Here is a 25,734-nt window from a genome sequence, read left to right on the forward strand (position 1 = left end):
AAAGGTTCACGTGAAAACATCAATCCATGTAATCGCTCAAAGGGCACTCCAAAAGCATTTCCTCCTTTACAAACCTTTGGAGGGTTATAATGAAAGTCGGATCCCATTCCTTTGAACTCCATGGCTACTTTCTAATTACTTTTTCTCTGTTTATCAGGCCACCGGTCCCAACCGCTGTGTGCTGCCTTAATCCGCACTCTTAGATCCAGGGCACCAGGGTCTGTCTTGGATGTGAGGGACAGAGCAGAGTGAGTGGATAGCCATGGAAGTCTTATGGGCTGCTTTAAATGAAGATTATTATTCATTACATTTTCCAACTTCTAGGAGATATAAATCTCCCCGTTTACATTCTCCAACATCAAGACCAGCCATGTAAAAATACGTGCTTGAATTGGTCGCAAATATTTCCAGCTAAAGCTACATGGGAGATGCTACATGGGGGTGCATGCATGCATGTTCATGCAAGATGCCTACTCTAAAAAGCAACCAGCCTTCAAGGGTACTGATATTATTAGATGGGGTTCCCTAGTCCTTGAGTCCAATAGACATCCCACTGGCAATTCCTTGTTGGAGATCGCATGGGGCTGGCAGGTCACCTTACCTAGAAATGCAGAGGGAGAGACGGTCCCGTTGCTTCTGGAGACCATGACACTGATTCCTGTTTCCACGAAGGGCACAGAGAAATCCACTACTTCTGAGCGCTCCTCATTGATGGTTAGTGAGCCCACTGCCATGACCGCCCTCTGGTAGACTACCTGCAAGCAGGGCAGAGAGAAAGATTGAGAGACAGAGGGATGTGTTTTCCTCCACTGCTTCTCCCTAACTCCACACCTTAGCAAGCACTTCCCCATGTTTCAGCATGCGCTGCAGCAAGAGGAGCCCTGCTTACTTCTCCGATCATGCCGTTCCACACATTGTTGACCTTCTTGCCATGTTTCCCATTTGTCACCAGGTAGAGGTCGTACGTGAACTTCACAGTTCTCGAGAGCTTCTTGAGAATATCGATGCAAAAGCCTTTGCAGCACTTCTTGACGTTCACACCCTCATTAGTGGAATTGCTGTTGAGGAAGGGCCATGCAAATAATATAGTCTGTTTGTCCTGGAAAAGAATCTGCTCCCCATCCTTGGCTTCACAGGATGAAAGGAGTTTTCCAAAAATGGCAGGGAATTCCCAATAACAAATAAAACAAAACAAGGAACCAGAGCAATAGCACAGAGGGTAAGGCATTTGCCTTGCATGCATTCATCTTGGATTCAATCCCTGATATTCCATATGGTCTCCAGAACAGTGCCAGGAGTAATTTCTAAGTGCAGAGCCAGGAGTAACCCTTGAGTGCCAATGGATAGGGCCCCCAAAATACAATAACAACACAACAACAAAACCTCAAACCAAAACCAATAGGCTGTTCTTTGTGGTAATGGGAAAACCTTCTCTGGAGATTATATATATATGTATATGTATATATATGTATATGTATGTATGTATATGTATATGTATATGTATATATATACATGTTTTGCAGCCACACCTGGAGGCACTCAGGGGTTACTCCTGGCTCTGCACTCAGAAATCATTCCTGGCAAGCTTGGGGGATCATATGGGATGCTAGGGATGGAATCTGGGTCAACCATGTGCAAGACAGATGCCCTACCCACTATGCTATCCTAGAGATTAATATGTTATTGACTCTGCAAAATGCTCAGGCTCCCTAGAAAATATGGGTTATCATGTGGGGATGCAAACATGGAGGCAACAGAGGGAAATAAATATCCAGTCATGGCTGAGTGAGACCTTCCCAAGGTTCCCCTTCTTCTGCCATATGGTATAGCAGCTGGGACCTTCTACATAGCCCCCCAAGAAATGCCCATGCCATCCCATTCCACTCACCAGCCTAAAGGTAGGGTGATCCACTAAACAAACACAGAGCAGGAGAGCCAATGAGCAACTTAGTTCTTGGGGGAAGCGATTCTTGACAGGGTCAGTGCCTGAGAGCTTGGCCATGCAGGGCAGGTCAGCCCTAAAATGTCAGAGAAACTTGGAGCTTCTGATTTTATTATATTTTAACCTTCTTTAGTTATCAGAAAGAAAATGTAGGGGAGAGCATGCCAGCCAGCTGCTGGGAGCTGAGAAAACATAGGTGAAGCCCACCAAGATCTACCCACAGGGCCTAGCTGAGGTGAGTTTTGACTCCAGGTGGAGAATAAAACCCTGAAAAGGTTTGTAAGTTCTGGATCTCAGAAAACATCAGAGATGCAAGGAAATTAGAGGTGCAGGACTGAGGGAGAGAGTGGCCAGGCTCAGTACAGTGGCCAGGCTCTGGCCTTGCATGCAGACAACCTGGGTTCCATCCTCTGCATTGCATAGGGCCCTCTGGGTCTTCCCAGGAGTGACTGTAAGCACAGATCCAGGTGTGATCCCTGAGCACCAATGGGTACAGACCTCCCTACTCCAAATAAAATCAAGACTGAGGCCAGAACAACAGTACAGCAGGGAGCACATTTGTCTTGCATGTGGCTGACCCAGGTCTGATCCCTGGTACCCCATAGGGTTCCCCAAGCCCACCAGGAGTAATTCCTAAGTATAGAGCCAGGAGTCAGCCCTGAGCACCATCAGGTGTGGTCTGAAAACAAACAAAAATAAATTTGAATTGGGGCCAGAGTGATAGTACAGAAAAGGTGGTGTTTGCCTTGCAAGAGGCCAGCCTAGGTTCAATTCTCAGCAACTCATATGGTCTCCTGAGCACCTCCAGGAGTTAATTCCTGAGCACATAATCAGGAGTAGCCCCCTGAGTACTGCCAGTGTGGCCCAAAATCCAAAAAATAAAAATTGTGAGTTATAGAAAGACTATAGAGAAGTAGGTTGATTCAGCTTAAAGTGGATGAACAAAGTAGGGAGGGGCATAGCAGTGCCTAAGCCCCCTGTTGTCACCCTAACAGGGGGTGTCCTGCTTTCTATGACTCTGCCTTTACTGGAGTCCCACAAGGGGAAGCCAGCCACAGTTAGTGGTAGTAAAGCCATCCTACCACCTCGGCTTGGGAAAAGAGCCTGAGATCAGACACTGTCTACTGTCCCCATAGAGGACATGTATCCTCTGTGTCATCATTTGAGCCACCAGCTCCTCCAACCCAGTGCTCTTCGTGCTCTGCCAGGGCCCATCTGCTGCCCCAGATGACTCACTTTATCTTGACAAACTTGCGGCAGGGCACAGTGTTCCTGACACACGTCTCGGTGAGCGGGTCAATGTCCTCCACGATGACAAAGGGAGCCTCCTCCAGGGTGACGATGCTCAAGTGGTTGTCATCAGGCTCGCAATCTGAGAAGGACTTGTAGCGTGGCCATACCGCGTGTCGAAGGCTCAGGCCCTGGTTCTCCCACTTGCCCACCTGCACCGGGAAGACACACACACACACACACACACAGGAGTGGTAGCTCTAAGAGAAGAATCCAGAAGCCTTGCCCCATCAGCCCGGCTTCTACACTCGACTCCATCTGTCTGTCTCAGCTAAAGGAGGCTGAGCTTCAAAGGCTCTTCCCTCAAAATGCTCTTTCTACAAGACACTTATGTCCCTGGGTTCATGGCACCATGGAGTCATAATAAACAAGACCTTGAAACAGCCGTAAGATGTTAGGATAGTTGAGGGAAAAAAGAATCTGTGGGTAGAGCTGGAGCAATAGCACAGCAGGTAGGTGGTTTGCCTTGCACAAGGCTGGCCCAGGTTCAATCCTGGCATCCCATATGGTCACCTGAGCCTGCCAGGAGTGAGTTTTGAGTACAGAGCCAGGAGTAACCCCTGAGCACAGCCAGATGTGGCCTCCAAACCAATCAACCAAGTAAAATAATCAGTGGGTGAGGACTGGAGTGATAGTACAACAGAGAGGGTACTTGTTTTGCACATGACAAAGCTGGGTTTGATTCCTGGCGTCCCATAGGGTCCCCCAAGCACCATCAGGAGTAATTCCTGAACTAAGAGCCAAGAGTAAGTCCTGAACATCACTGGGTATGGCTAAAAAAATAAATAAATAAACAAATAAGGATCTATGGGCTAAAGATGCAATGGGATATTTCATACTCAGTGAAGGGTCATGTTCTCTAGGAGATTGGTTGAGATTTGATTTCCACCAAGCTCCCAGACTGGAAAGGCAGTTTCCATTCCCCTGTCCGATTAGGCCAGGGGGAATAGTTCCAGGCGTAGAGATCCACAGGAAATAACTCATGAAGAGGTTCATGAATGGGTTCAGGAAATCCAGAGCTCAAGCAAGGAATTCAAACTACCCAAGCTTTCTGTTCCTAAGATGGAATGCAGCTCAGTGGAAGAAGACTGGAGAATGAGCCCCTGCCTTCCTCAGACCCCTGCTTTTCTTGGCAAGAATCAGGTCCCACCCTAGGGTGGGAGAAGAATACCTAGTAAGGAATAATCCAATATACTATCAACTGATCACACCCTAGAGTGGAGTATATTTATTGATTAGAATAGGATCAGTAACCCAACACTTAAGAAATGATGAAATTAGACAATTTGTGGCTACATGGCTGGATCTGGGGGCATCGTGCTGAATAAAGTCACATGTGAGGGACAGACACAGAATGAGCTTTCATAAGTAGGGTATAATCAGATGGGACAGAAGCAACAAAACTTGAGACGTGACCTATAAGACTGAGGTGACCAAGATTGATGTGGGGGGGGTCCTGAGACATGAAGGGGGGTTGCTGACATACTGGCAATTAGTGTGGGGTTGGAACCTCGTACACATAAGAAATATTAACTTAACAGGACAGCAAGCCATGGTACTTCTGGTCCAAAAAAAAAGAATGATGGGGAGACTGTAGCGTAGTGCCTGAATTTATCTCCATGCTCTGTGCTCCCCATAGAATGAGCTCTGAGGCATGTGTTTAAGGCCTGGGCTTCCCCTCCAGACCCCCAGGACATGCTGACACCAGGACTCACCCACGGCTGTACTAAAGACCAGGTGGACTTAGCATCATAGTTGCCCACACTTCTGTTCCCAACTTGGCCACTTCGTAGCAGTCTGAACCCCAGCAAATGTGTTTGATCTGTGATAAGCAAGGGCACCTACCACCTCTTTTATCAAACTGTCAGAGGGCCGACAGAGACTCACTCAGGGACAGCAGGCAGCTCGCTCAACCACACACAGAGACATTTTATTTATTTATTTATTTATTTGTTTATTTATTTAATGTTTAAGGATAAAGACCATGGAAGGGAGAATTACTCCTGGCTCTGCACTCAGGAATCAACTCCTGGCAGGATTGGGCGATCATATGGGATATTGGGGATCAAACCCTGATTGGCTTGTGCAAGGCAAATGCCCTCCCCGCTGTGCTATATCGCTCTGGCCCTAAAAATATTTTTTTGGAGAATTAAACTTCAAAATGTCAGGCACGCCTGCTTCCACCTCTTCCTCCTTGCATTGATGTGTTTTCTAATTGCATTAACATTGCATTCTAAGATAATAAGCATGTCAGCGGAGCCTCACTAGGACCCTGTATACATGTATCATACAGTCATTAAAGGTCCTGAGGCACCTATTTGACCCCACCTTGCCCCATGTGCCCACGGCCCTTTCTCCCTTCCCTTCTGGAAACCCCAATTTGGACATTGAGCTTCGACACTTTTGTGCTGTTCATCTCGCTCATTTGTTTTGTTGCTCTGTACTGCAGACAAGTGCCATCACATAATGTTCGTCTGTCTCCATCTGTCTCATTTTATGAGCACTCTAGTCTCTGGGCCAGACATGAGGCTTCATTCTCCATGGCAGACACGGGTCAGGGCAACCCAGAGCCTGGAACAGAAGGGCAGCAGAGACCAGCCAAACGGCGCCTGTCCTTCTGGAGAGGGTACAATGGGCCCGAGAACCAAGCCCCACAACCATGGAAGAAGAACGAATTCAGTGGATGCATGTCGGCTGGGAGAACTTCCAGGCTGGCAGATGCTGGTGAAAGCAGCTTCTGATATGGCCATTAAAATGGACCCTTTCCCCATTCTCCTGAGTGACCTTGACTTTGGTCAATACTCACCCATGAATAGATAGATGTTTCTCTTTGTTTCTAGAAACAGTTCCACCCTGGATTCAATCCTCAAGGCATCTCTAGAAGGTGGTTGGAGGAGCTGGAGGTGGCTCAGAGGTTGGGAAGCTTGCCTGGGTAACATCCCTGATGTCTAAGCTTTGCGTAATTGGAAACTCAGAGCACTGCTCAGCCTCAGAGATGTTTCAGAATCCTTCATATTCCAAAGACCAATGACATGGCCCCTTTCACAGAGAAGATGCAAGAATTTACCTGAGTTGATAGAAAGGGGTCTTTCTGTTGGTAATTATTTTAGGTTCTTAAATATTTGGGCCATTAAAGATAGGACAATGAGAGAGGACTTGCTTTGTTTGATTGGTTTGATTCTCGGCATCCTATATAGTTCCCTAAGCCTGTCAGGAGTGATTTCTGAATGCAGAGCTAGGAGTAACCCCTGACACTACCAGAAAAAATTCAACCTCCCCAGAGATGAATCCATCTAATTCTAAAAACAGAACATAAGAGAGTTCCACTCTCACAGAATGAGGCATGGAGATGATAAGTGTGTGGGTATATGTAACATGCCAGAGTTCCTGGGGCTCAATGTGGGATCACCAGCCCATTGAACTCATCTTGGAATAAGATAGAACTAGAGGGTGTCATTGTGGGGTGGGGAGTTCCAAGGAAAGAGGTGGGAAGTAGGGGCACACTCTTACAATGACTCCAGCCAATACTTCCTCTGTCCTATCACCCGAGTTAAAAATCTATAAGGGAAAGTGGTCATGAGAGCAGGAAGTCTTGGTAGCTTCCCCAGGATGCTCTTTCCCCTCAAGATGATGGATCTCATTGTTTTATTTATTTATTTTTTGGTTTTTGGGCCATACCCGGTGATGCTCAGGGGTTACTCCTGCCTCTGCACTTAGAAATTGCTCCTGGATGGGGCCAGCGCGATGGCACTAGAGGTAAGGTGTCTGCCTTGCCAGCGCTAGCCTAGGACGGACCTCGATTCGATCCCCCGGTGTCCCATATGGTCCCCCAAGCCAGGAGCAACTTCTGAGTGCATAGCCAGGAGTAACCCCTGAGTGTTACTGGGTGTGGCCCAAAAAACAAAACAAAACAAAAAAAATTGCTCCTGGCTTGGGGGACCATATGGGGTACCAGGGGAATCAAACCACGCTCCATCCTAGGTCAGTGCCTGCAAGGCAAACACCCTACCACTTGTGCCACCCCTCTGGCCCTGGACCTGATTATTTTAAATCTGAATAAAGGCATCATGTCTGGGTCTGTCTCCAACTGTCATGGCTCTCAAATGAGAGCCTAACAAGCCAGAGAGATAGCGAAGCAGTGGGGCATTTTCCTTGAAGGCGGCCAACTCAGGATGGATCTGGTTCAATCCCTGACATCCCTTATCACCCCTCAAGCCTGCAGAGAGCCAGGAGGAACTCCTCTGAGCACAGAGCCAGCAGGAACTCCTGAGTGTCACTGAGTGTGGCCCCAAAACAAAACAAACAAACAAACAAACAAAAGAATGAGAGCCTGAGATTTCATCCTGAGGACTCAGGAGGGATCTGGGTGGACAGTGGGGGTAGATATAATGAGATATTTGAGAACTGGGGAGCTGGATGGATCAGCAGTAGGACAAGTAGTCGATGAGAGTGAGGAACCCTACAAGGTAAGTGAGTATTCATGAATCATGTGTCAACACAGGTTCATTACTGGTGACACAGATGCCCCATTAGTGTCAGTTATTAATAAACAGAGTGACAGGTTTGGGGGGATGAACACATCATGTATGGTGAACCTTTTCATTTTTATCCCTGTAAATAGACCACTATTCTAAAAGAAGTATCTCATTTTCCTCCAAAGAAGAATATTTTTTTTAAAGGTATCATAAATGAATGTATTTTTTTTCTTTGTAAAATCCTGGCTGTTCTTCCAGGAAATGGTCCTGGGTGCTGGATACTGGGTTCACCTTCTCCCGACCCCCCTGCCTGCGTTTCTTCATCTGAGAAATGGGTCAATATTATTATGGTCCAGGACAAGATTAGTCACTGCAAGTAACTACTAAAGAATAAGGGCAATTCTTAGCTCAGGGGAGGGCTCAGTGCTTATTGTGTGGTGGTTGTTTCATCAATGAAACAAAACAAAACACTTTTTAGCAGCCCGAGCAATAGTACAACAGGTAGTACTGTTGTCTTTAATGTGGTTGAACCGAATTCAATCCCCCGGAATCCGGTATTTTGGTCCCTAAAGCAGGAGTGATTCGAGCTAAGATTAAGCGCAGAGTAGTCTTTCCCTCACACTCCTTTAACACAGAGAACTACCTATTCTTTTACATTTTACCACCATGAATGCATTTCTTGAGAATGACATAGTTTGATGTGTGCAATTAATTTTTTGTCTTCATCTGTGATAAGGGATGAAGTCAGAATTGGTGAGGAGGCAAATTGTCTCCTCCCCCTCCTTGCATTACTTCCACCAGGATTTGTCCCCACCTTCTGTCATCTTGACCCTTACCTTCAGCCTCGCCATCTGTTTTTATTCTATTTTATTTTGACCACAGCTACTGATTTTACCCGGAAAGAAAAGCCCATATCTCTTCATAGGCAAATCTATACCTCTAGATGCTTTGACCCCCATGATTGGCTGGGAGAAGTGCATGTGACCTCAGCTGAGCCAATGGGAACTGTCCTTGGGATTCTGGCTAAGTTGGGGATTTCCAGAAAGAACCAAGAGAGAAGTAAAGGACAGCAGAAAAAGTCAAGATGGCCTTGCTGGAGCTCCCAGAAAATCAAAAGTTGACATTCTCAGATATTCATTTAGGTATCCTTAGAACAGCTTAATTCGTAGAAATCCTCTTCCATGGGAATAAAAGAGTGAGCAAATGATCTTTATCTCTAGCAAACATTAAAAATAACTTTAAACCATTCAAAATTCACCCATAGAGGCTGCCTGAGAGGAGAAAAAAACCTTTACCTTCAAAATAAACTGAATTTCAGTGATAAACCTTTGAGTGTTTTCAGCAAGTACACTGAAGTTTTGAGGACAAAGAAAATTAATTGACCTCAGATGAAGGAAAGCGATTTTCCAAAAGAAATGTAAAAGGGGGAAATTAACTTTGCAATGACTTTTGTAGCCATTCTTATTAATAAAATTTCAATAGAGCACTTTGAAAAAGTTAATAGCTCCCAAGCTCCTAGAAAGCATTTTTGTGAAAGGGCATTGGTGACTTATCAAGAACTTTAGCCAATATTTTCTGGGAGCAGAGGTGATTTCATCTTCAGAAACTTGCTCAAGCTCGTCTTCACCCCTTCCTGACCAAATAAATTCAGACAAATGTCAGAGGCTTCCAAAGCTGAAAGAAAGTAGGTTAAATGATGTGCGCATCTCAGATCAATGAGATCTGAGCCATTATTCCTCCATCTATTCATGAAATGCTCCCGAGAGAAGATGTGGCTCACCTCCTCCCTGATTTCAGGGTCCTCCTGAAATGTTTATCTTCAGATCCTAGATCTAGCTTGACTCAAATTCTTCCAGGACCAATCAGATTTCCTTTACATGGAAGAATCTTTACCTTAGTGGTCCACTCAACCTGCCAATCACCTCACTCCCTCCCTCCCTCTCCTTCCCACATTCTATCTCCTTTCTCACACTACCACAGATGTGCACAATGGCCTTTGAGTCCAGCTATATGCACAGTGGTACCTCTCCACGTCAAGACAGAGGTGCAAGTGTGGCACTTATATCCATACCTACATGTACAGCTATACATACACACAGACATTCTCCTAGCTCTATACAAACACACTAACATAGATAGAAGTCCTTCCCAAATAGCTGCCTACTGCTTTGATCTACGTCATTTCTTCTCCTGGAAATTCCTCTCCTTCTATTGCTGTCCACTTGAATCCAATCTTTTTTTTCTTAATCTAGTTCAAATATTTCTTATTCCAAACCACCTGATTCTGGGTAAGAATTCATTTTGGCGTTGAGGGCAGAGTGATAGTATAGTCAGGGTAGGGAGTTTTCCTTATATGCAGCAGACCTGGGTTTGATCCCCACCACCCAAAACAGTCCCATGAACCCTTCCAAGAGTGATTCCTGAGCACAGAGAGCGAAGAAGAATAGGCCCCAATCCTAAACCCCAAACCTTTTTTTGCATTTTCAAAGTTTCAAGAACATTATATCCCCTCTTCTTTTGAGTTCTTGGGTAATTCCTGAAAGGAACATACAGATTTCTCAGAGATTTGAGGGGAGGGTACAAAACCATACAAGGTGGTCAGAGCTTGCCTGTCTGGGGGACAAGTAGCTGGGTACTTCCAGGAATCAGTAGGGAAGACCTGGTGGTGGTGACTTCCAATTTTCAGAAATGTAATTCCAGATGTGTGCTGAAGGCATAGAGTGAGCATGTTGCCATTGTTAAAGACTTTTCATCACTTCCTCCCAGCTCTGGACAGGGAAAAGGGTTTGCCTCTATACAATCTGGGCAGGGAGTGGTGGGGCTATGTTGATGGGATGGATCTCATCGAGGCCACAGAGGTGACCTCAGAATGGAAGAAATCAAGGTGGGAGAACCAAGGGAATTGCATTGCCAAAGCATGGCTGAGTGGGACTCAGGGGCTAGAGATCTACAGGGGTGGTGGTGGAATCCATGGTCAATATCCATCCTAACTGACCTTGCGTGTTATGTGAGCCCATTTAATGCCATATGCACTCCACAAATATTGACTGAGCCCAATTCAATTCACATGTGGCAAACCTTCCTTTTTTTTTTTTTTAACTTGGAATTCAAAGTTAAAAGAGGAAAGTTGCCTATTTACTCAGAGCCTCTCCTTGGAGACAAGACAATAAGGAATGGCAAAATTAAAAACCAGAGCGGAAATTTATTAAACTTGACGACAGAAGCTGAGTTCAGGCCGCCTCTGCTCCAGTCTGGCCAGTCCCTCTGGCAAGCTGGGTGGGTGGTTTCATAACCGAATCAGGAGAAACGGGCCTTCCAATAACCCTTCACGTGTCTGGAATAGCCACACACATTTAGAGAGGATCATCTGCCCAGGGTTTGCTCCTGGGCTGTAGGAGAGACGAGAAGAGAGGATTAACTCTTTTGGAAGAGGAATTTAAGAAAATAGTGAACAGGGGGCCATTTCTTTCCACCTGAAATAAAAATTCTCCCAAAGGCCATGAGAGCAAGGAAGCTGCGGTCCAGGAAGAAAGCTTCAGATGCTATATATTAGCATAAACAATGGTGTAGCCCAGCATAGCTTTCATGTTACCACATGCAAACCCAAAGTCAGCAGGGAGCAGGCCTAGGACAGCTCTCATGCAGACAATGCTACATCCAGGTCTCTCTTAAAGCCAATTTGCCAGAAGTAGAAAGGCCAACAAATAGGTCTGAGGTGCTATCATAGCCTGGCCTCAAGTTCAAATGTGTTGGCATGTAGCTATATAGCAGTGAGGAAGGTGTTTGGTTTGCATGCATCTAACCAGGGTCCCCCAAGCCTGCCAGGAGTAATTTCTGAGCACAAAGCCAGGAGTAAGTCCTGAGCACAACCAGGTACTGCCCAACCCCCTCCCCTAATTTTCTGTTCAGTCCCATTGTGAAATACAATGGTTTTTACTTTAATCATTTAGTTTTTGTTTATATTTTGAAAGAGGTTTATTTTTGTGTTTGTGGAGGTTGGGGCCACACTTGGTGATCTCAAGGGTTGCTCTTGATTCTATATTCAGGAATCACGCCTAGTTGTGCTCAGGGGACCACAGGGGGCACCAGGGATTTAACCTGGATTGGCCATGTGCAAGGTAAACTGCTTTACCCACTGTACTATCTCTCTGGCCCCATTACTTAATTAAAAAATTTTTTTGGCCACATCCGGTGACACTCAGGTGTTATTCCTGGCTATGTGCTCAGAAATCTCTCCTGGCTTGGGGGACCATATGGGACGCCGGGGGATCGAATCATAGTCCATCACGCAAGGCAAATGCCCTATTGCTTTTTAACTGCTGCCACACCCAGCAGTTCTCAGAGCTTCCTCTTGACTTTGTTTGTGCTCAGGAAACATTCCTGGTGGGGCCTGTGGGGGGGCAATATGCAGTGCTAGAAATTGAACCAGAGTTGGCCACATGCAAGGCAAGAGCCTTAACCCCTACTCTATTTCTCTGCTCTTTCAAAATAGTTTTGTCCTCTTTATTGTAGTTTAGGTAACGTGATCCCCATAATCTTGGCCTTTTCTTCCCTAAAAGGATCCTCATTCTGGGGTCAGAAAGATGTCACAGCGGGGAGGGCACCTGCCTTGCAGGTGGCTGGTCCAGGTTCAGTCCCTGGCAACCCACATAGTGCCCTATGCTCTGCTAGGAGTGACCTCCAAGTGTAGAGCCAGAAGTAAGCCTGGAGCACAGCTGGGTGTAGTCCCCAAACACACACACACACACACACACACACACACACACACACACACACACACACCCTTATTCTAAAATCTCCTAACATAGCAAGAGTCTACAGAGACTTGACATCATACAGGTGCCCATCTTTCTCCTACTTGGGGGGTGGTCGACCCTTCTATACTGAAAATCGATGATGCTTATATATGGCTTCCAGCTTCACATTGTCCCAGGAGCCAGCAGAGGCCACAGGCACAGAGGAAGGATGCTAGGGAGGACCCCAAAATAATCTTGGTGGTGTCTGAATCTCTAACTGCTTCCCCTGCAAACCTGCCTTGAAAGAGCTAAGAACCTTCCTGAGAGGTCTGACTGAGGGCACAGACCTGCCCCCATCCCAGCTCTGCAACGTTTGGAAGATATTTGGAAAGTGTCTTTTAACCAGGGTGTGTATATGGGCTGGGGGTAGGCCTGGGTCACTCTGTTCTGGGAGCTCGGAGCACCCTACAGTGAGCAGCATCTGGAGGGGCCCACGTGGGCTCCTCGTAGGCTCCGAATGAGCCTATGAAAAAGCTGGAACCCTTGATTCTTGACTTCCTTATGTAACCCCATGGCGATGCTGGCAGATCGAAATGAGTTTGATCAGCTATTAGAGCCTTAATTAAATCCCTCTCCGTGAAAATTTCAGAATTGCCTAATTGTTCCGTGGCTCACATCGGGGGCAGCTGATTTGCCATTTGTCCCCCCATTTCCCTCCCCCAAATCATAACCCACTCTAGAGATCATCTAATATCTTTATGAATAAAGCATCAGCTGTTCTCAGAAGCTGGCACTGATCTGGCAACTCATGGGGCCTGAGTCTGGCTCTCTGAGAAAAGCCCATTAGCATTCACTCCTTCTGGAGGGTCCCCCCAAAAAAATCCTAAGTCACCATGGCCCTCTGAAGGTCATTTGGAACCTGCAGGGCTCTGTGTCCTGCCTCTATTCCTAGGTTCCCTCCTCACCCCCCGGGGGAGGGATAGAGACAAGTTCTCCTGCTTTGGTTTATTTTTAATCCTGTTCATCCTTTTACAAGGGAAGCATTGGGGTAATTAGCTAAACAGCTTCAGCTTCTCTCTTTTCTCTTCTTTGGTTCCATGTTGCAGAGACGTCACATTCGACTTGAAAAAAAAAAAAACAACCAAAAGAATCCACAAAGGGGGAGAAAAAATGCATCCCAAAGTGTTCTGGGTTTGTTACCAATGAATGTTTGAATGTGAGCTCAAGGGTCCTTCCTTGTGTGGCATCTACACTGAAATAAACTGTCATGAACAAAAAATATGACCTGGGATATGAAAGGGCCAGGACATTAGGGCTATACCTCATCTCAACTGGCCTTGAGCCTTTGACTGGGAAACGGAACCAAGGTCACGTAAGCTGAGTCTGAACATTTGCTTTTGAGCTGGGCTGTTTCCATGACTGGGGACCTGGTACTCGACCACCGGATCCACTTTGGGGACTGTGCAGGAGAATGAGGGCTGGTGGCTTTGCAATGGGAACAGCCTATGCATGGCTGAGCAGAAGTAACTTTCTATAGAGCTAGCATTAAGCTGCTGTGGCTGCTAATGTGGGGAAACCCTTCTCTCTGGGGAGGGGGCATGTTCTCTCTCTGTCCCCAATCCAGACTGGTAGGGCAGGAGCCAGGGGGGCACACTGCGGATTTCCTTCCTCTGTGAATGAGTATTGGGATTCCTCGTGGAAAAATACTTCCTCCAGCTTAGATGCTAACCTCTCTATCCACCAGATAACTGAAATCTCCCCTGGATGGGGAAGAAACTGTCCTTGCTCAGGTGGAAACTGGTGGGATGATTCGACCATATAAAGATTCCAACCAGCAGGATACACTGCCCCTTGGTCAGAGGCAGTTTCCAGTACCATGGAACATGGCCCTAATCTCTTGGAGACAGCTCGAATCGGAGCTGCGGAGGGAGTGTGTGTGACTCTGGGTAGCACCTGCACTTTAGGGAGGAAGAAGAGGAGGAGGAAGTGGAGGTGGAGAAAGAAGAAGAGGAGGAGGAAGGAGAAGGAGGAAGCTTTTCCCTTTGGATTTCTTATGTACCTTTTCTAGGTAAATTCCAAAGATCAGCGTGGGTGCCACAGTGCAGAGAAATAAAATGCCACCTGCAATCTAGCAGAGTAAATAGGTTTTTTTAAAAGCCCCTTCTTTTTTTCCTTTTTGAGTATTTACCTGCATGGCATTTAGCTGTTCTTGTTCCTTTGGCAGAATTGCCAAGTGTGAGTGTATGACTGAAAAGGTATCCAGCAACTGGACTGAAGTGGGGATACTGAATCATTCTTCCTAGCCTGAAAATGCTGCCCCCCTGGCCCTGTGGGTGGGGAGCACAGAGACACCTCCTCAGACTCTGGCCCCAAATGCCTCATATATATATTTTAAATCATGTACCTTGAAGGGCTAGAGCGATAGTACAGCAGGTAGAATGTTCGCCTTGCCCACAGCCAGTCTGGGTTCGAGCCTTGGCACAGACAGTAGTAAGTCCTAAATTTAAGCCCTGAGCACTACCAGGTGTGGCCCCCAAAATAAAAATTCAATCAACCAATCAATAAATGCAAACACTTTGAGAAGAGGTGAGAATTGGGGTCTGTGGGGGTGACTACGTAGATGGAGCATCCCCAATGACTCATAGCAGAGGGAGGAATGCAGGGGACTGGACAGGGGCTTCCGACTCCCCAGGAGAGATGGAGCAGGTGAAGTGGATAGATTCCCTCACTCAGCATTATGTAAAAAGAAGAAGAAGGGGAAAAAAAAAGCCAATTCCATTTGGATCTCAGCCGGCCCTGAACGTTTAAAGTGAACCTCATTGACAGCATCTGCCGAGTTTGAAAATAAGGTTATAAGTCCTGGGGGGATCGATCACTCGCCAGCCGCTTCCTCCCCTTGCCCGTGAAAAGTTATTGGGTTGTGCAAAGCTGCCGGGTTCGGAGCTTGGGGTCAGGCCTCGGAGGGGCATTTGTTCTTCGGAATCTGGGGCAAAGTGAGACGCTGACATCTTTGAGGTGGACGCTCGGCTCCTGCCAGATGAAAGGGGGAGCCAGGCCTGGGTGCCTGAGGCCTCGCTGGTGATAACGGAGCCTCTAACCAGAGCAGCGAGGATATGAGCCTTGTGCCGACTTTCAATCCTCTCGAAAGAAGATGCCATGTGACAATCTCCTCTGTCTCTGTCTCTATATTCATCTCTGTCTCTCCCCATATCTCTGTCTATCTCTATCTCTTTCTGTCTCTATCTCTATGCCTCTGTGTCTCTCTCTTCCTGTCTGTCTCATTCTGTCTCTGACTCTCTGTCTCTGTCTCTCTATCTCTTTGGCTCTGTGCCCAATTTCAATCCTCCCTAAAGAAAATGCCATTTGGCAATCTCCTCTCTCTGTCTCTGTCTCTATATTTATCTCTCTCCATATCTCTGTCTGTCTCTCTATCTCTTTCTGTCTCTGTCTCTCTATCTCTATGCCTCTGTGTCTCTGAGTCTCTGTCTCTTTCTATCTCTAACTCTGTCTCTCTCTGTCTCTCTATCTCTGTGTCTCTCTATCATTGTGACTCTCTGTCTCTCTATCTCTTTGGCTCTGTGCCCAATTTCAATCCTCCCAACTAAAGAAGATGGCATATTGACATCATTTCTCTGTTTCTCTCTGTCTCACACCTGGGCTCTGGGACCCCAATTATTTAGAACCCCCTTACAAGCACTGCCCAGCCTGGCCCATAATCAGTCTGCAGGATGAGTTCCATCCCTCCCACAGGGTGCACCCCCCTCTCTTTAGCCCAGGGGATGTCAGACACCCGCTGTCTGCCCAGAAGAGACCAGAGCAAGGCTCCAATGATGTAGGGGGATCTGCAGAAGGCAGGGACACCGGCGACCTGCACTTTCTATTCGCCCCTCCGGGGGGAGACAGACCCACCTTCCTGCCTTCTGATGCCAGATCAGAGCCGATACCGCTTCTTAATGCAATTCTGTGCGCAGCCACGGGCCTGCCGGGAGCAGCCTGGCATTCGCTCAGCTCCATCGATAAATCCAGCAGCCTGGCACTGATTTTTAATTCCATTTGCCGGTCTGAAGTGCTGCACAATTAATGCATGCTATTCATTTCTGAGATCTAAACGCGACCAGAGCTTTCCTGGGGTGAGGTGTGCTCCCGCCACCAAAGTAAATGCAACCTGGAACATATAGTTGTTGGAGCTCAGCTGGCTAAGGGGCAGTATTGGGTGGGGGAAATAAAAGGAATGGAAAGGAGGAATTCCAGATAACAGGCACGCAGGCAGGCAGTGCCCTCAGCAGAGGGAGGGATGTCACGTGAATAAGTGGATGGAATCCCTGAGATTGTGGAGTTCTTTAGGGTTACAAGTTGCTGCTTATTCTCTCACTCCATTTGACCTTCACAGCAGAGAATCTGAGCACAGTGTGTGCAAGAGAGATTATTGCCACTTTTCAGGGCCATACGCTAATATTCATTCATATAACTTAGCCAAGATTGTAGAGTCAGCAGTGACTGACAGGACATATGGAAGGTGGCAAATCTGGGGGCTCCTCTCTGTAGATCTGGGGTCCACTTTCTCTGATAAGAGAAGGCTGGAAGTAAGCGTCCAGAAATCCACTCACTCATGGGAAGGAAGGCAGGAGGGAGGGAGGAAGGAAATAAAGGAGGAGGGATGGCAGAAAGGAAGGAAGGTAAAGAAGAAAGGAAAGGAGGGAAGAAAGAAGAGAGGGAGAAAGGAGGAAGGGAGAAGTGTTAACATTAAAAACAGCATAGCCAACTCCTGGGTGCTGTGCAAGTTCAGGCTCATATTGGGGCACAGGAAGAACTGGGTGACTATGGTTGGCTTCTGGGTTCCCACGGAGACCCCAGAGGATGTGTAGGGCCATGTGGGGCTGCAGCTCCATTTACCTAGTGGAGTTAGTATTGATCGAAGGGCTGACAAGGGTTGACAACTTTTCAGGGTTGCTGTTTTCTGATACCACCCAACCCACACATATACACATCTCAATCTTCCTTTAAGGGGCTCAGTGACCCAGGACCCTCTCTGCAGGGAAGTGGAGGCCACTGTTGCCACTGACCAGTGTGCTGACCCCCATAAGGGCAGCACGAACCACAACTCACTTATCTATGGACACTCAGGTGGGGTTTTAGGGAATGGATCAGACACATTTTGCCCCCAACTTTAGTCTCCATTGAGTGCTAAGTGCTCCCCAGAACTGCATCCCCCACTGTTCCCCAAGGTGATGCTGGGAAAGATGCCCCAAAGTGCCCAGACTGATTCAAGTCACCAACTTGAATGTGATCAGTGGTGCTAAAGATAAGGACTGTTTCCTTCCCTACCACACCTCCAGGTCTTGGCAGAGAGAGAGAGAGAGAGAGAGAGAGAGAGAGAGAGAGAGAGAGAGAGAGAGAGAGAGAGAGACAGACAGACAGACAGACAGACAGACAGACAGACAGAGACAGAGACAGAGAGACAGACAGACAGAGACAGAGACAGAGAGACAGAGAGACAGCAGACAGACAGACAGAGAAACAGAGAGAGACAGAGACAGACAGATACAGAGACAGAAACAGAGACAGAGACACAAAGAGAAAGAGAGACACAGAGAAAACAGGGAAGAGAAGAGAATGGAAGGGGAAAGGAGGGAACAGAGGGAGGGAATGGGAAGGGGGAAGGGGAGGGGAGGAAAGGGAGAGATCTGATATCTGAAAATGGTTTGAATTTGGTATTAAAGTTATGTGCTTGTACTCACTTCCACATTCTTTCTTCAGAACAGCCTGTTCTAAATTTTTCTAGAATGCTTTAATCATGGAAAGGAGCAGGGACAAGCCACCAAAAGGCCACCAGCCACACTGCACTGATGTCCAGAGGTCCATTCAGGGGAATCAATATGACGCATAAGATTCTTCCAGCTCAGTCTGTTTCCACTTTGAAATGAAATGCTTTGTTAAAAGTGAGTCCCAGGGAAAGGGACAGATAAGGAATAGCCTCTCCTGTATATGGGATTTAAAGATGTCCACAAAGAGAGAAACAAATGGCCAAAGGTGACAGAACTTGAGATCTGGTCCACAAAATTGAGTTTATGAGGGATGGAGGGAAGGGACAGGGGGGATGGGTTGAACAGAAGGGTCTTTGGGCCCTTGGTGGTGGGAAGCAGGCAATCTGGTGTGGGAATGATGTCCTCATGAAACCATCATTAACAGTATTGTTAACCACAATGTCTCCACAAAGATTTAGAAATAATAATAAAAAACATTGTCCAAAGAAACAATACAGCAGTAGGGTGCTTGTCTTGCACCCAATCAATACAGACGCTATCCCCAATATACCCTACCAGTAATAATCCTTGAGCAATGCTAGGTGTGCCTTCCCTAAAACAAATAATAATAACAACAATAAAATATCTGGAACAATAAATAAAATATGTCTCAATGCAACGTAAGAAAGAGGCTAGGGGCTTTTTCCAAATCCCATGACACCTCCCTTTCAATGCACTTCTCAGAACGCATTTCCAATGAGTCTTTTCTGCTCCCACGAGAGAAATCAAGGTGGTTCTGTTTCTGCTGCCTTTCTTCTCACCCAAGTCCCTCCCAGCTTCCTCATTTGCAACATTAGCCTTCCAAAGGGAGGGGAGCAGACATCAAGTATGCTACCACGGTGATTGCCATGAGTTTAAAGACACATTTCCAAGAGACAATGACTACAGCTACCAAAGCATATGGTGGCACGGTAAAGACCTGCTAAACGATTACTGCTAGATCTGAGAAACTCATTTATAACTTCTTATAACTCTGTACAGGGAAAATCACTGGCCTTGTGCAAAAATGAGGAGTCTGTGTGGTGCATTTGCATGTGGCATGCCTTGGTGGGGACGTCCAGCTAAGCTGGGGAGGAGATGCCTGATTGGGCAGGGATCAGGAGCAAGAGCAACACTTCCTGCTGACCTTGGGAGTCCATGTGCCAGGCAGGTCTTGGGGAAATGTTGATGGAGATTTTCAGAATCAATGTGATGACAAACTTCAATATGAGTATGTAAGGGCCCCCAGTTCTGCTGCAGAAACCAAATCCAATGGGCATTTGCTTCTAAGAGTCCCCAATTTCAATTGACTTGGTACCAGGCACTTGTTCTGTAAAACTAAAGTACCCATGTCTCCCAGAGTCCCCATATTTTTTTTTTTTGTGTGTGTGGTTTTTGGGTCACACCCGGCAGTGCTCAGGGATTATTCCTGGCTCCAGGCTCAGAAATTGTTCCTGGCAGGCACGGGGGACCATATGGGACGCCGGGATTCGAACCGATGACCTCCTGCATGAAAGGCAAACGCCTTACCTCCATGCTATCTCTCCGGCCCCTCCCCATATTTTTATTTGTTTTGTTGTTGTTGTTGTTGTTTTGGTTTTAGGTCACACCCAGCTCTGTACTCAGGAATCACTCCTGATAGGCTCAGGGAGTCATATGGGATGCTGGAGATTGAACCTGGGTCAGATGCATCCAAGGCAAATGCCCTCCCCACTGTACTATTGCTCCAGCCCCAGTTCCCATTTCTTTACATGTTGAGGGTATGTCGTGGAGCATGTTTAGTAATTAAGGAGTAGCTCTAGGGCTACAATCAGCCATCTTCATCATCATCATCATCATCATCATTTCCATGACAATCACTCAATGATTTTCTAAAATGAGGGAAAAGACCTCACCCAGACCAATTCTTTGACCTTCGCAATCTAGAAAACCGTCCACCACAGGTTGGAGCTCAACCTTGGAAATGGTTGACCCTACTTGGTATCTGTCTCTCCCTTTGGCCCCATGACCAGGCGTCAATGCAAAAAACAAAAAAACAAAACAAAAAAAAAAAAACCACTGTCATCACTGGACAGATGGCCTTTGCTGCCAATCATCAGGCATCTAAGACTCAACTGCAGTTCCCAAACGCTGCCTGCCTTTACCACTGCATTCACCGCTGCCTTCACAGGATTTCCCCAAGGCCTGCCTGGCACATGGACTTCACCACTTCACCTTGGATTGTCAGAGTGGGGCACTGGTCATTGTTCTGGTCTCTGTCAAGAGACAAATATCATTTCCAACTGCAGCAGCAACACACATACAGATAATGAAGAGACAGTTGCTGAGAAAGCAGAGAGCAGGTCTGGACCAGAAGCCAGGTTGGCCAATAGCTAGTGGGGGAGCAAGCTAGAGGCTACTGTGCCAAGGAAAAATGATATCCAACAAATTTATGGGGTGGGGCTTCCATAAGGAAGAAGGGTTAGATGACTTTCTCCCTTAGGGAATGCCTCTACATCCCTTAGGGACACAGATTATAAGTCTGGCCCTTCCAGAATGCCTGTGCCCAGCTCCCAAGCTGGGTAGTTATCCCTCTATGGTTAACACTCATTTGCTAGGTTGTCACTGAGAGTTTCTTCCTCTGCTTCTCCCACTTGCTGGTGAACTCTGTGCGGGCGAGGGTGCTAATATGCATCTGTCTGGTTCAACCTGTACTGGCCAGACATGGAAGCACTTCTCCATAAATTTGTAGCAAACAGACTGGCAGAGGGGGCGTGGGTGGGTTCCTGAATGGATGGACAGATGGACAGATGGATGAGAGGAGGCTGGCAATGGTGGGTTTCTGGATGGCTTATTAGTTCTCTGATTGCTGGGTGGCTGGCTAGAAACATGGACAGACAGGCAGAAAAATCACATTTACCATGAACACAGAGCAGGGACCCTACCCTACATCCTAAGAATTGAGTTTGGTTATGAGGCTAGGGATTGTCATTCTTCCCTTCCACTGAACTTTCAGGAATCCAAAAGAATCCTTCCCACTGCCAGTCACAAGAATCTCTAAATTCCTCCATAAAAATCTGACTCTTTATCCTAGAAATTCTAAAAGAGGTCACACGTGCACCAGATTCAGAAACCCAGAGGAGCCAAAGGTGAATCTTCTCAGCCTCTAGATATGGGGGTGGAGGATGCTTCTGAATACCCCAGGTGTTCTGCACTCATAAATCAGCAACTTCCTCCTGCCTCATGGGGTGAGGCTGGGACTCAAAGGAAGTGGTAAGTAGGAAAGAAGCCGATATTTCAAGTGCCGGCTGGTAACGGGTACTCCGCCCATGCCCACTGCTGGCTGGCATGTTATTGAGCCAATGACTCAAGTCAATCTTCTTACTCTACTTCCGTTCAAACTGCTTTTAGAAATAATATCTTTTTCTCCAAATGAAATCTTCCTTGGAATATCAATATAGTAAGGAGAGGGAGTGCTGCCATGTCTTGTGAGAGCTGGACTTTGCCTCATCAGCTCCAAATCACTCAGAGACCCCCAGTGCATTTTTAAGAATTTAGGATTCCAAGGGAAGAATCAGAAAAACAGAGACCCTTACTCTATATTATGTGGAGGTTTCTTTTTCCTCTCCTCTAGTCCCCTCTCCTCTTTTTTCCTCTCCCCTCCCCCTCCCCCTCTCTTTTCCTCTCCCCTCCCCTCCTCCTCCCCTCCCTACCTCTTCTCTTTTCCTCTCCTCCCCTCCCCTCTCCTCCCCTCCCCTTCCCTCTCCTCTCCTCTCTTCTCCTCTCTCCCATTCCTTTTCTCTCCTTCCTTCTTTCCTTCCTCCTCTCCTCTCATCCTTTAATCTCCCCTTTCCTCCTGTTTCTTCCCTCCCATCCCCTTTTTGCCCCTCCCCTACCCATCTCTCCTCTCCTTCCTCCTCTTCTCTCCTCCCCTCCCTTATCTCCTCTCCTCTCCTTCCCTCCACTCCTTTCTTACCTTTCCTCTACCTTCCTCTACCTTCCCATGCTTCCCCCATCCTCTCCTCTCTCCTGACTTCTTTCTTCTCTTCTCCCTTCCTCTCTCCTCTCCTCTCCTTTCCCTACCCTTCCTCCACCCCACTTCTGTTTGAAGAGCCCTGAGCTTTGCCTTCATCTACCAACACAGATGAGCCAATGACCCTGTCGGAACATTAAAATGGTTTCATCTATCTGCTCAGGAGTTTCTAGAAATACTTCTGACTGAGAGGCTCTGAATAATTTACTCATCTGTGATCATTTAAATAATCTATTCACTCATTTTCATAATTGATGGCGATGGCAAACGAGCAAAGGGTGCAGCTTTTGTCATGCATTCATACCATCTGTCAGAACAATCATCCTCCAGAGCTGCCTTGGCACCCTTGACGCACTTCCTGTCCAACCTGGGGTGCAAGATGGGCCAAGATGAAGTGACCTACTGCCACAAAGTGGGTTACTCCATAGGGTAGGGTGCTGACTTGGGCTCTCTGGCATTACTGTTGGGTTCAAATTATTATTGTTGTTGTTGTTGTTAATTTTTAGGTCACACCCGGCAGTGCTCAGGGGTTACTCCTGGCTCTATGCTCAGAAATTGCTCCTGGCAGGCTTGGGGGACCATATGGGATGACGGGATTCGAACCACCATCTTTCAGCATGCAAGGTAAATGCCTTACCTCCATGCTATCTCTCTGGCCCTGAGTTCAAATCCTTGAACTTGAGCAAGTCATTGGTTTCAGATAGCTTTCAATGTCTCTAGCCTAACAAGGAATTAAATGGCCTTAAATGGCATTTGTGTGCCAATCAGTGTGCTAAGCTTCTACTGTATTATTATTAGCTCCCTCTTCAATAAGAAAAGGGCAGATAATATTGTAAAATGTAAACAAATTAACACAATGAAAAATGCTCTGGGAAGTGACTGACACATCATAGGAGTTCAAATAATGACAGAGGCCTCCATCAGGATCATGGCATAAACCATAAAATCACCACCACTACCATCATTAAGTCACCATCATCATCATCATCATCATCATAACACCACCACCATTAATATCACCCCCATCACCACCATCACTCCTACCATCACCACCATCAAGTGTCAATATAAGCCCCTATCATAACTCCCACCATCATCACTATGATTATCAATTTCATCCCCTACCATTGTCACCACCCCATCAAGCGGCCCTCTATACCATCATCCTCATCCTCAACATTACCAATATCATCCCTTTATTGTCATCACTCCCACCATCACCGCCAATATCCTCACCACCAAAATCATCCCCTCTATCTTCACATCATCATCATAGTCATCGATATCATCTATGATCAGCCTCATCACTTCCCACCACCACCAACATCTGTATCATTAACATTCAATATTTCATCAAAGCATGATCCCACTTTTCTATAATGTGTTTCCAAAGCTGACAGAATCTTGACAATCTTTCCCAGAAATGTTGCCTTATAAGAGAGGACTGGCCCAAGTGCTGTTCTTTTTGAAGTTGAACTGATACTATCTCCACAAAATTTGTTTCTAAGTACCAACACACACACACACACACACACACACACACAAACTCATATACTTCTGCACGCACAAGAAAACAGCATCGTTTATTTCAGTTTGATGTGTTAATTTGCTAGAGCCCTACTATATTTTTTCCTCACTGTGACCTAACATATTGTACTGTGTGGTATTTAAAATAGTCACTAGGCATGAGTCGAGGGAAGAGAGAGGATAATTTTAAATCTTTTGTAATGGCTTAACTTTCCTTCTCCGTGGCTCACATCATTTGAGAAACATAATGATCATTATATAAGGAAACAAATTAAATCTTAGAGACTCTGCTGAGGTGGGTGATACTGCAAAGCCGTCTTCCAAAAGGGCACTTGACTCGAGGCTGGATTTGGGAGAAGAAAGAAAAGACTGAGAGGGGGGAAAAGAGGGTGTGAGGGAGGGATGAACAATGCCGGTGACAGGCAATGACAAACTTCTTCTGGAAATACTCTTCTAGAAATATCTAAGCACAAGCCCATGACTTAAAAGTTTAAAAAAAATGGAAGGGAAAGTAAAAAGGAAAAGAAAAACCACCAATCTGACTTATTTCTCTGTCACGATCGCTCAGCAAATGATCCTGTTAATGCCACGAGCTTTCAATGTACTTTCTGAAATTTCTCTCAGATCTCACACTCTGTTCTTGCACGCACCTACATCCCCTTTAACCTAAGCCCCTTAAATAGCCCCTTAGAAATGTTCTCAATGATTCCTGCCAATCAGCAGTTTATTTTTACTGCAGCAGCACAGCGTATGTCCATCAGTGTAAGAGATGGTGTTTGCTTCCTGGCTTTGCTATTTGCCATTCCTGTGCCCCTCCCTGAGCAGGTGGTTGAGTTTCTCTGAGTCTCCTTCCCTGCAGCTGTAAGATCTAACTGTTATATAACAGTCATGTTAGTGCTAAAAGGTATAACAGTAGTATGTGCATTGCTGTGCTCGCATGAGGGCCACACATGTTTGTCTCATTGCACCTGTTTGGGATATTGGGAACGCCAAATGCATAGTAGTCATGCATCTGTTATGCTGTGATAGTCTCTTGGGTTAAGCTCTACAATGATGCTCCCAAAGATGATGGAACAGAGTCCCCCAGTCTCTCATTCAAATGCCATCATGGCCAACCATTCCCATTATTTTCCTTCATTCAATCTGTATTTGTGCTCTATTGTTGTCTAACTATTCAAGGGCCATAGCTGGCTGTACTCAGCATTTACTCCTAGATCTATGCTCAGGAGTCTCTCCTGGAAGGACCACATGGTTCAAGCTGGAGCTTGAACTTAGTGGGTACAAGACAAGTGCCCTGCCTGCTGTACTATTGTATTGACCTCACAAGAAATTACCTCCAAAATCACAATGATTTTGATGATCTTTACCGGGTCACGTACAAGGAATCAGGGGAGTTAGGCTGAGTTCTCCACTAGGGGCAGCCCAAGGCCACATCAAAGCTTTGGGCAGCCTGCATTCATGGCAGAAAGCCCTGGGAAGAATGCAATTCCAAACTCCTCCCGGCTGATGGCCAAATTTCCTTCCCAGAGGAGAGAGAGGCCCTGGCTTCCTTGTTGGCTTGGAATAAAACTCATCACTCTGTGGTCAGTCACTCACGATTCCCTGGACACATGGTCCTGCCATCCTCAAATTCCTCAGTACATTCTCAAAATGTTTTATTTGAAGAAACACGTGTGTGAATAAATAAGGGTAACACATTCAAAATTTGACCACTCTCAGGCCAGAATAATAGCACAGAGGGTTGGGCATTTGCTTTGCATGCGGCCAACCTGAGTTCGATCTCTGGCACCCCATATGATCCCCTGAGCCTGCCAGAGGTGATTTCTGAGCACAGAGCCAGGAGTAACCCCTGACCACTGCCTGGTGTAGTCCCCCAAAGACAAACAAACAATAAAAATAAAAACTTGACCACTCTATTGAAGGCAGAGGAAAAGATTTAACTGGATAAAGTCATTTAAAAACTCAATAC

The 25,734-nt window shown here is 46.5% G+C and overlaps 1 protein-coding gene across 1 annotated transcript in view; it reads right to left on the minus strand.

The window, feature by feature from the left end:
- The window catches only part of GRIN2A (glutamate ionotropic receptor NMDA type subunit 2A), a 254,008-nt gene that overhangs the window by 49,456 nt on the left and 178,818 nt on the right, over positions 1–25,734 (minus strand). Inside the window, exons 5-7 of the mRNA XM_049768433.1 lie at positions 3,179–3,384; positions 890–1,058; positions 602–755 (exon numbers count right to left, since the gene is read on the minus strand). Of these exons, the coding sequence (XP_049624390.1) occupies positions 602–755; positions 890–1,058; positions 3,179–3,384 (529 nt within the window). The remainder of the gene's footprint in view (positions 1–601; positions 756–889; positions 1,059–3,178; positions 3,385–25,734) is intronic.

The sequence above is a fragment of the Suncus etruscus genome, chromosome 2 (genome assembly GCF_024139225.1).
Source record: "Suncus etruscus isolate mSunEtr1 chromosome 2, mSunEtr1.pri.cur, whole genome shotgun sequence".
Lineage (NCBI taxonomy): Eukaryota > Metazoa > Chordata > Mammalia > Eulipotyphla > Soricidae > Suncus > Suncus etruscus.